The sequence below is a fragment of the Montipora foliosa genome, chromosome 2 (genome assembly GCF_036669935.1).
Source record: "Montipora foliosa isolate CH-2021 chromosome 2, ASM3666993v2, whole genome shotgun sequence".
Classification (NCBI taxonomy): domain Eukaryota; kingdom Metazoa; phylum Cnidaria; class Anthozoa; order Scleractinia; family Acroporidae; genus Montipora; species Montipora foliosa.
Genome location: NC_090870.1, coordinates 43,119,114 through 43,129,663, shown reverse-complemented (window position 1 = coordinate 43,129,663; position 10,550 = coordinate 43,119,114). Strand labels below are relative to the sequence as shown.

At 38.0% G+C, this 10,550-nt stretch overlaps 1 protein-coding gene across 2 annotated transcripts in view; it reads right to left on the bottom strand.

Annotated features, from left to right (window-relative positions):
• The window catches only part of LOC137993179 (probable cytosolic iron-sulfur protein assembly protein CIAO1 homolog), a 16,396-nt gene extending 5,875 nt beyond the window's left edge, over nt 1–10,521 (bottom strand). Inside the window, exons 1-9 of one of the 2 annotated variants that reach the window (XM_068838879.1) lie at nt 10,459–10,521; nt 8,460–8,536; nt 7,681–7,762; nt 7,245–7,325; nt 5,275–5,394; nt 3,822–3,910; nt 3,288–3,349; nt 2,296–2,372; nt 411–473 (exon numbers count right to left, since the gene is read on the bottom strand). In XM_068838879.1, the coding sequence (XP_068694980.1) occupies nt 411–473; nt 2,296–2,372; nt 3,288–3,349; nt 3,822–3,910; nt 5,275–5,394; nt 7,245–7,325; nt 7,681–7,762; nt 8,460–8,536; nt 10,459–10,495 (688 nt within the window). In that variant the 5' untranslated portion in view covers nt 10,496–10,521. Of the gene's footprint in view, nt 1–410; nt 474–2,295; nt 2,373–3,287; nt 3,350–3,821; nt 3,911–5,274; nt 5,395–7,244; nt 7,326–7,680; nt 7,763–8,456; nt 8,537–10,458 lie in introns of both variants that reach the window. The other variant, XM_068838880.1, reaches the window with a different exon arrangement.
• Nucleotides 10,522–10,550: the final 29 nt, after the last annotated feature.

Sequence of the window (10,550 nt, the reverse complement as noted above, 5' to 3'; positions counted from 1 at the left end):
AAACGAGGACGTTTCCGGACATGAAACCTTCATTGGTAATTATTTTTGCATTTCTTTATTTTCAAATCGTGTTTCAAGCTGCAGACCAGTTCCTCAGCAGCGTAAACTAATCGTATTTTTGCCATTGAAAAAAGGGAAGACGAAGGGATGAGACCGCTCCCCTCCTCACTCATCTCAGACCCTGTTGTGAGTGTTTTTTGCGAGATCTCCTGTTTTCTACCCTCGCAAAAAATTATCACGTAGCTTATTCCAACTGTAGGGGCAGTATGGGAAAATATATTCCGAGCCCTCGTTCAATAATAATTGCATTTTTCGTCTCCTGCTTAAAACGCGCCAAACAGCAGCCCCCTTCCCTTCAGGGGGCCAATGGTCGGACTCTCAACCCAGCATAGTGCATAGTGCCTCCATACCTTCCTGGTTTCCCGGCTCGTAACATTGCCATATTCTTAGCGTTTTATCATCACTGCAGGACACTGGAAAAAAAAAAAAAAAAGAAATGAACTAAGAATTTTCAGAATAAGTTCTTCCAACCATTTGACTTGATTTGCGTTCATTGTTAATTTCAGTTTACACTGAGTCCTCAATTAGTGCTCCAGCGCTAGAACGACTAGACGCTTAAGTAAAGTTCCCTTCCTTTCCTTTCCAGAATGACGACCGATTATAACTCAGACAAACTCCGAATCCTTCTAAAAACAGTCGAACGCGTGGATACCGGTCCATGCCTTTTGAGTCCAGCTGACAAGAATGCCAAGCTCCGACACTGAATAAACTGTCAGTCAATTAAGAGAAGATGTTCTACCAGGAAAAAAAATACGAGTACTCCTTCGAAAATAAGACCTTCTGATTTTTGATGTACAGAAATATAACTAGAACGTAAATATTTAGATCGATTTAGATCGAAATATTCTGGCTGAAATTCTGGCTCAATCGATCAGCCTTCGTCGGTTTGTTTGAATGTGAGTGGTTACACAGCGCCAAGCTATGTAACCACTTATGAAAACGGTCCCTCGGGTAGATTAGGGCGTCACAGATCTTTGGATGTTCAAGTCCCTCGCCACCTTTGATAGATGGGCGTCTGATCTTGATCTCTATAGCCTCCTTAACTCTGCCAGTATGACCTTTGTGTTACTAGGAGTGACAGAGAGGACTACAGTAACCAGTGCAATGTTCCTATACGACCAACGATGATCTCCTTTGGTGCTTTTTCGACCTGGTGCTTAGGGTTCCAAACCTTCACATTGCAAAACTGGAGCTTGTCTTTCACGTGCGACAGTACCTGCCTGGGTTTGTTACTCGGCTGGTGGTACAGGTTGACTCCGTGTTGTTGAAATGCTCTCTGGAGAACCACCGAGGTACAGTGTACCCCGTTTATATGACATACCCACGTTGACCTTGTCCTTGTCCCACCTGTTATGACATAGCTCTTCCCGTTTCTTACCTTTCATGGTAAGAGGTTGAAATATCCATTCGGGGCAACCGTTGGCTCTCAGGGCGTTCTTGACATGTCCGACCTCCCTCTCCTGGTCCTCTGCTTCAGTCACAAGATGTTTCGCACGACGAAGCACATTGCGCAAGACAGGGCGTTTATGTTCCTCGTGATGGTTGGAATTGATCGGTATGGGTTGGGTTCCCGTAAACAGTGACTTTTGAGGAGCCACCATCTCCGATATGAATGGAGACAGCCAAGAAGGGTAGTTTACCATCTTTTCCAGGTTTCAATCTGAACTGAAGATGTTGAGATAACTCCTCTACGTCATGCTGAATGAAGTATTGTGAACTTATTATCCACGTATCTGTGCCATGAAGAAAGCGGGTTTCTACTCGTCCTCAGCACCTTCTCCTTAATTTTCTCCTTATGGATATCAGCCACTAGTGGAGACTCAGGGGAACCCATAGCAGCCGTGTTCCTCTTCAGTTGTAGATCTGGTCGTCATAAAGAAAGTAAGTGTTTGTAGAGCATAGCTGTAGAGGTGCACAGATCTGTACAGGTGATAAGTCATAACTCGCTGCGATCAAAGAGAGAAGTGTCTCACTCTAACTTGCGTTGTATAAGGGACATAGCTTGGTCTACTCAGACACGAATACTTGTGAATAAAGCAGACAAACCAACCTCGTTCCCAGGGGGCCTCTTTGTCGAATGTAGAGCCCGGGAACGGGGATGCGTAGGAAACTTGATTTTAGATATGAGGCATTCTTGCTTTTCTGAATGAAGTCACTTCAACACTATTGATGATGTGGTGTTCTGTGCTACATGCCTTACAAACACTTATTTTCTTTAAAGACTTACGAACTCACCCATTCTGTCACCAATTTTATCAAAACTGATTGCCCATACTGTGGCCTCATGACCCTCTAAAGTATCAAAACAAGACCTGCAACGCAAAGACGGTTATTGTATTTACAATCAATAGCATTTAGATTTTAGTACTTTTGGCCAAAGTGGGAGGCGCAGTTGGTTAGTGCTCCGGATCAAGTGGTCCGAGTTCGGGTACGGGCCAGGGACAACGTGTTGTGTTGTGTTCTTGGGCAAGACACTTTACTCCAGCTGTGCCTCTTTCCACCCAGGTGTATAAATGGGTACCAGTGAATTCAATGCTGGGGGTAACCCTGCGATGGACTAGCATTGCATCGAGGGGGTTGTAGAAATACTGCTAGTCACTTCATGCTACGGAAAGCTGGGATAGGCTCTGGCATGTTGGGCTACTGGCTCATAAAAAGACTTACTTACTTACTTACTTACTACTTTAGGCCAATAATAATAATGATGATGATGAACTGTATTAAAGTAAGTGTCAAGTCTTCTAGCACTGGGACACTCACAAGAGACACTTTACATTGAAATCAAATCAAATTTTGTTTGAGAAGAGAGGAAAACCAGAGTACAAGAAGGAACACCCTTCCTAGCAGAGTAAAGAACTGACAGACTCAACCCACATATTAGGCCAAGTCCAGGTATCGATCCTGGGACAGACTAGTGGAAAGTGAATTCTCGTACTATTCTGCACCAACCCTGCTCCCGTAAATGAACTAAATATGTTGTAGCCACCTATTAAAACAATTATTAAATAACCGTCTCTTCCCAGTTGGGGTTCTTCATCATCATGTTCTATTTAGTTTGAAATGATTCTTTGAAATTGCTAAGCGAGTGCAATCTAGTCAAAATTGTTTTTGTTGTTGATTCTCAGTGACTGAAATTTTAGTGCAAAATGTACAGGAACAGTCAATACCTGAAAGGAGAAAAAAAATACTAAATCTTCAAGACAAGTCCAATTAAAAAATTAACATACCAATCATCATCATCTTCTTTGTAGAGTTTGATAGTGTCGTCATAGCTGCAGGATGCTAAGATCTGAAATTGAAACATTAAGTTGTACTTTAATAGTACCTTTAGTAACCTGACCTGTAAATAAAAAAGGAAGGTTACATACGACCATAGTTTCCCTAATTCATCCTAATGGCTGAAAACCTTGCCACTTATTTGCATGTCACGGAATACGATTAAAACATTTTGCATTCTGACTTGTTCATCAAAAAGTGATGCCAAATGCTTAGTGGCAGGGTATTCAGCGATCAATTCCCATAAATTTCTTTCTTCCCACAAATTAAGACAACATATAGTGGAATTATGTGATAAATGCAGCAAGGTCTGACAATAAAATGTCCTATCCCTGCATCATCGACCTGTTTTACAATGTCCGCATTTGAACTTTAAGAACAAGCATTTAGCAACTTTCCTGTCAGTTGGTATAGTGAAGGGAATGAGAACAAAAGGAGAAAAATGTACATGCTCCACCTTGCTCTTAAATGTCACACACATGTACCTCTTTGTTTGGATGCCATGTAACTCTTTTAACATCTTGTGAATGGCTATGAAGAACACTAGCACATTCATATTCATTATCTTCCTGCACTGTAAAAAATGGTTCACAATAAAAAACCCTTGTTTAATAATAATTATTAAACTGATGGGAACAAAGTGATATATTATATGGAACTGCAGATATGAAATCAAGTGAAGCTATGATCCTTGCAGTTATGAATGCAATTTTAGCAATTGTGTAGAGAAGCCTGAAGAATTCAGGACTTCAACAGGGTTTGAAACTGTGACCTCCTGATGCCGATAAGACGCTGACTAACCAACTGAGCTAACTGTGAGGATCATAACTTCACTTAATTTAATCTCTTCTGTTCAATGTATGATTTATTTCATATATCATTTCATTCATTGATTCATTCATCATGGTACTATTTGAACCAACAAATGAACCAGCTCCCAATATCAGTGCCTTCATAGCTCTGTTAGAGTGTGTTCTATTATTTTCTTTAGGTCTTGATCAATTAGTTTTGATTCCATGACTTGCATAAAAGTCTGACTGATTTCTGTTACAGTACTACTTTTATTAACTTTAATTCCACAAGCCACATGGGATATGAGATGGTAATTGTCAACGAGGCATGAAGGGATAAGTTGGATTTACTAAATTTCATAGCCACCAAGCACAATTTAAGGAAAAATAAATATAACTACAGTGTATATGGTCTCGTCAAAGTTTAATAAATTCTGAATGTTTACTGATAGATACTTGGAAATTCTGCTACTCACAAAAGGCCACAATACTTATTGATCAACTTATCAGCGAGGCAAATTGTAGTGCTAAGTTGGAATTACTCAATTTTATAAACAAGGGTTAAATGAATCATTATATTGTTCTATCAATAATATTTGAAAATATTAATGCTGGTAAAATCTGAATGTTTGCCTCGATACTTGGAGAAAGTAAATTGAATATGGAGGAGGGAAGAGTAAAGACGTGGTTTTTTCTTAGTAGCCCTCTGGGCTTTTTGCTCACCCATTCCCCTTCCCCCTCTCCCTTCACCTAAACTCTACCATCAGTTATTTGTGCTATGATTTCTTGAATAGGGAGCCTTGTCGCAGGCTTAATCATCTTTGACTCTTCAGTCAAAAACACCCACTGAGTAAACATAAGACCTGACATCATGAGATATCTCTAGAAACGCACAGACCAACTGGTATTGTAGTAGATCCACACATATTTCAATAAGGGTCACAAAGTGTTCTTTTTCACAACTTCAACATCACTCGTGTCTCAGAATACTGGTACAGACAACTGATATCACAAAGTGTCCCCCAAATGATACTCCTCAAGTAAGGATAAACTGTTTCATTTACCCTAACCTTATTGTTACTTAATGGGACACTAAGAATCATGTCTGCATATGAGTGAACATTTCACACAAAACACATTTTCATACCTTCCCATATCCAAACACTCTTATCTCTTCCACAAGTAGCAATAAGCGATCCAGAAGGTGACCAAACCACTGACTTTACTTCATTTTCATGTCCTTCAAGAGTAGCATTGCTTTCAAACTCTACAAAAATTTTAATAATTGTATATTAAATATTATATAAATATTATCTATGTCAGAACACATCATTTTCTGACAGCCTTCCACAATTCTATGGAGGCTTTAATTCAATCCATTGTTATGAGTATGACCATAAGCAGTGGTTTAAATAAAATAATACCAAAAGCCAATCAAAATTATTGCCAGTATTTCAGTCAGAGAAGTTGGCTACTTTTTTTCACTATAATAATTTAATAATAATAATTTATTACTTATAGTGCGCCTGTTACATTGAGAGATGCTCACTATTAAATTGAAGTAATTAAAGACAGATTCTTTCAAACCTAGGATTAAAATTCACTTTGACAGTGACGACAGTCTGTTACTCTACTCAAACCAACAACAACCAACCAACTTCAAATGTAATTGAAACACCTCCATGAGTGTAGAACTCTTACTTTGAGAAGAAACACTTTTAGAGCGACTTTCATATGACCTTGAAAAATAAGCGTAAAAACAGAACGCAAACAAAAATGCAAAAAAAAAACAAACAAACAAGTGCAAATTTTCAGTTGCTTAGCAAATGTGGATGCAAAGAACGCCATCTCTCCATGGAACTTTCTGGAAAGTTTCGCTTTGACATCATTTGAAATGCAGTAATGTGATTGTGCAATCAAACTGTTTACTGTCCATATTAGGAGTTTCCTTGGCGGAAATAAGGAGAAGCTTTGTTTTAATCTTGCCACATTGGTACGTGAAACAAACTGGGAACACTTTTTCAAGATCATACGATAAGAACTCAATTGCTATGTTCTCATTCTTTTCTATTACTGCATGCATGCTAAATATGTGGGTACAAAATTGGTACCAATGCACAGGAACACCAATCAGGGCATTGCAGCTACAATTATATTACATATTAGTATAAATACACAGGTGATTATTCAAAATCGCACGCTCTCATTGGCTCGCTATCTCGGATTATCAGCCGATAATCACCTCAACGGACAAAATGGCTGCCAGTAGTCGTTTTGCCACTGTAAGTGAAGATGATTTTGCGTTGAAATGTTTTTTTTTCTCTTTTTTGAAACAATCACCTGTGTATTTATACTACAACAACTATTATGATTTAGTGAAATTGAACTAATTATTATTATTACTTAGATCTTGAAAGATAACAAAGATCCTTGTGGGAGGCTCTGGAATAATCCAAAACCAGAACCAGAAAACTCTGGTTCCTGTTGAAAAACTGCGCATGCATGAAGAGTCTTCTGACTATGCATGGAAATTCAAACTGATGAATGAAACTCTGCCATTACAAACAATTTTTCCCACTACAAGATTTGCAGGGTTCAATAGTTTCAGGTGCATAAAACTCCGCAAACAATTTTCAGTTTTTCGGGTGAAAACTAACATCTCGTAAATGGCAGGAAATGAAACAATTTTTCAACAGCTAATCAAACATGGCCTTTTTTGGATTTGACCAGAGTCTCCCGTTCCTGACCACTTGCCAAGGGAGCAATGACTCTGGGAACGAGATTGCAAAGATAGGAGATATTTTACACAGAAATGGGCCTGTCAAGTGAGCTGAGTTGATATGGTAAACTGACCACTGTAAAAAAAAATTAAAGCTGCTGTTTTGAGGGCAGCCCTTCATCAGAGTAAATTGGAGGGTTGAGGTTCGAAACGTCAGCTTCCAAATTTCTTTTCGATGGTCAAATTACCATATCAACCCATTGATAAACTTATTTCTATGTTTAACTTCCCCACAGATGCAACATCACAGTTTTTATTTCGAAACTAAACACATTTATCCATTTTAATAAGAAACATTTTAGACATCCAAAATTATGTGGTTCACATTTTTTTCTTACCTCCACTGTTTTTATCCCAGATACACACAGTTGCATCAAAGCTTGCTGATGCCAGATACATGCCACTTGGAGACCAATCCACTTAATTACAGAGCAATAATGTTATCATGACATTCAATAATATTTTATTATAACAATACCTATGACTGAATCAACCACTGAGAGAGTCCTACAGACTATTATCAATGCTAACATTACCCAGGTAATAAGTTTGCCATCAAACTTAATTTTTTGTATCCATCATCAAATGAGATGAATAATATTAAGGATGCAATAACTGATAGGGAGAGGCCTGCCTGGGCTTATCCATCAGATCAAATTAAAACCTACAAATCCTTGTTGTTGCTGATATCTGAATAAGAGTGTGAGCACCTATAAAAAATAACTTTGTTAAAAGTGATGATGATGTCCATAAGTTGGCCACATCTTTACCCACCTGATCTGATGGTCCGTTGATGTCCATCTTCTAGACTTGTCTTACAAACCCATTGGTCACCTTCCTTGCCCCAAAGACGAATGTAAACATCACAAAAGAAAAAAATACCCAAGAGAAACAAATATTGAAATAACTTGTCATTCAAATCACGAGTCCACTGAAGACAGAAAAGAACAAAATAAGGCAGTACTCATCCAACCCTATAATAGAAAGACTTATAATGGAAATCTAATGGTATATTTGTAAGTGGTGATCAATCACTCAACTCAAAATATCTCATAATTGCCTTTACATTGAAAGGTGAGATTGAATTATTTAAAAAGCTCAGTTTTGATGTCATCTCCCATAAAAATAGCATGAATTTCTAAGCTAATTCCTAGAGGTAGAAATGCAAGACCAAAGCAATCCCCAAGTTAGTCTGAAATTCCAGCCGTCTCCTTCCTAACCCTAGGCTATCCCCAAGTTGATTTTGATGACACAATCATTGAAAACAGCTCCACTAAACTGGACTCTCTGAATTAATGGTATCTTCTAAAGCACTGCATCTGTCTCTCAAAAGAGGAATGTATAGTATCTCAGATGTCTTCTCAGCAGCCTAATATTTATTAGCTCAAAGGAAGAAGTGCCTGACTGACTACTGGCCTACATTATTTAAAATTGCTGTAAAAATTTATTTTGTATTCTTTCCTTCAAAAGGATTGAAAGAAATAATGTAAGTTGTACATAATTAATTGGATGGCTGTGACAGAATTATATTGCAATGACCAATAGAATGGTATAGTTTTATCTCCACTACAACTTGCAAGCAATGTTCCAGAGGGGTTCCATGACAAAGACCATATTCTGTCCTCATGACCTAATGTTCAACAAAAACATTGACATTGTCAATTTGAAAGAAAGGAAGAAAGAAAGGAAGAAAAGAAGGAAGGAAGGAAGGATGGAAGGAAGGAAGGAGAAAAGGATGGAAGGAAGAAAGGAAGGACGGATGGAAGGAAGGAAGGAAGGAAGGAAGGAAGGAAGGAAGGAAGGAAGGAAGGAAGGAAGGAAGGAAGGAAGGAAGGAAGGAAGGAAGGAAGGAAGGAAGGAAGGAAGGAAGGAAGGAAGGAAGGAAGGAAGGAAGGAGGAAGGAAGGAAGGAAGGAAGGAAGGAAGGAAGGAAGGAAGGAAGGAAGGAAGGAAGGAAGGAAGGAAGGAAGGAAGGAAGGAAGGAAGGAAGGAAGAAGGAAGGAAGGAAGGAAGGAAGGAAGGAAGGAAGGAAGGAAGGAAGGAAGGAAGGAAGGAAGGAAGGAAGGAAGGAAGGAAGGAAGGAAGGAAGGAAGGAATGAATGAATGAATGAATAAATAAATTAAATGAACAAAAGAACCATTCATGATAATGGTTTTATTATACCTGTGGGGAGGGGGCAACAGGCAAACTTTTATTCAAATTAAGACATGATATAATATGAGCTATAAGCCTGTGGAGTTAGGTAAACCAAGAGTAAATTAAAGAAAAGTATATATATATATATAAAGTTCAAAATAAAACAGTATATTGGATGGTTGATTTAAAAAGCTGCTAACACGACTATGTAAAATAATCACATAATATCAAAAACGTAAGACAGTACAATGTCTAAAGTAAAAAAATTGTTAAAGTCACATTCTGTAAGTGACGATGCCGTCAAGAAATGAAAATCCAAGAAGTAACTTGCTCTGGTTACAAAGGCATCACTATATCATATAATTTGTTGCATAAAGCAATAAGACATTATGCACATAATAGACCTTTTCACGGTTTCTGATGCCATATTGATTAGGGGACAAACACGCCTTAAATTACAGTGAATGTATGGGAATTTTGCCGACTTGGGAACCATTATAAATCCTTTAAGGTCTGACTATTGTTGATAGTGAGAATACCTCTCAAAAAGCACGTCTATTGAGATTATTTTTGTGAAGTATGACGATCAGAATCAAGCTATAACGACCGTAAATGAAATTTATAAATTTCATATAAACCCTTGTAAACAAAATCATGCAAATTTCCGCAAAATTTGTGCCTTGTGCAATGATCGGGTTTTCCGTGAAGTAAATGATATTAACAACATGACTAAAAACATTTCAAGACTTTTGAAATCTGCCATTTTGAAGTGGAGTTATAGAGGGCAACCCTAAAACCTGGAATCCGGAATCCAGAATCGCAGGTCATTGTTTTACCAATACAGAGAGTAAAAACTATCCTAAACATTCATAAAAGCTAACCTTAAGCCTAATTAGGTCTAAACAAACGTTTTTAGACCTAAGGTTAGCTTTTATGAATGTTTAGGATAGTTTTTACTCTCTGTATTGGTAAAACAATGACCTGTGATTCCGGATTCCTGGTTTTAGGGTTGCCCGTTATAGAGGTTAAAATTCGGCCAAAATCACATACATTCACTGAAGGCCGCGTTTGCCCCCCAACCACGACGGGGTCAGAAACCGTGAAAAGGTCTATTGTAGCGACTGAAAGTTTATTAAACATGAATCTCTTAGTAATAATAGTTATATTTACTGACTTATTTATAATATTCCCTGAATTTTTATTCCAAAATTTCCAAAAAAATACTTTACTAAACTTAAATACACTGTACTTATACGTACAGCTTGATTATTTTGGTTGTCGATGTTCTAAATCAACTTTTCTGCTGTTTAGTACGTCTACCGGTCGACACCGTTGTTACACAAAAGCCTTAGAGATTAAACTTAAAGGAACAGAGACATAAAGTTAAAAATTTGACAGTGCCATATCCCCTTATACCTTTCAACGTCTGTAAAAGCTCCAGCCGTCCGGACATGTTTACAAAAATAGAGCAAAAATCTCCCAGGCGTTAAAAGTAATATCCCAGGATG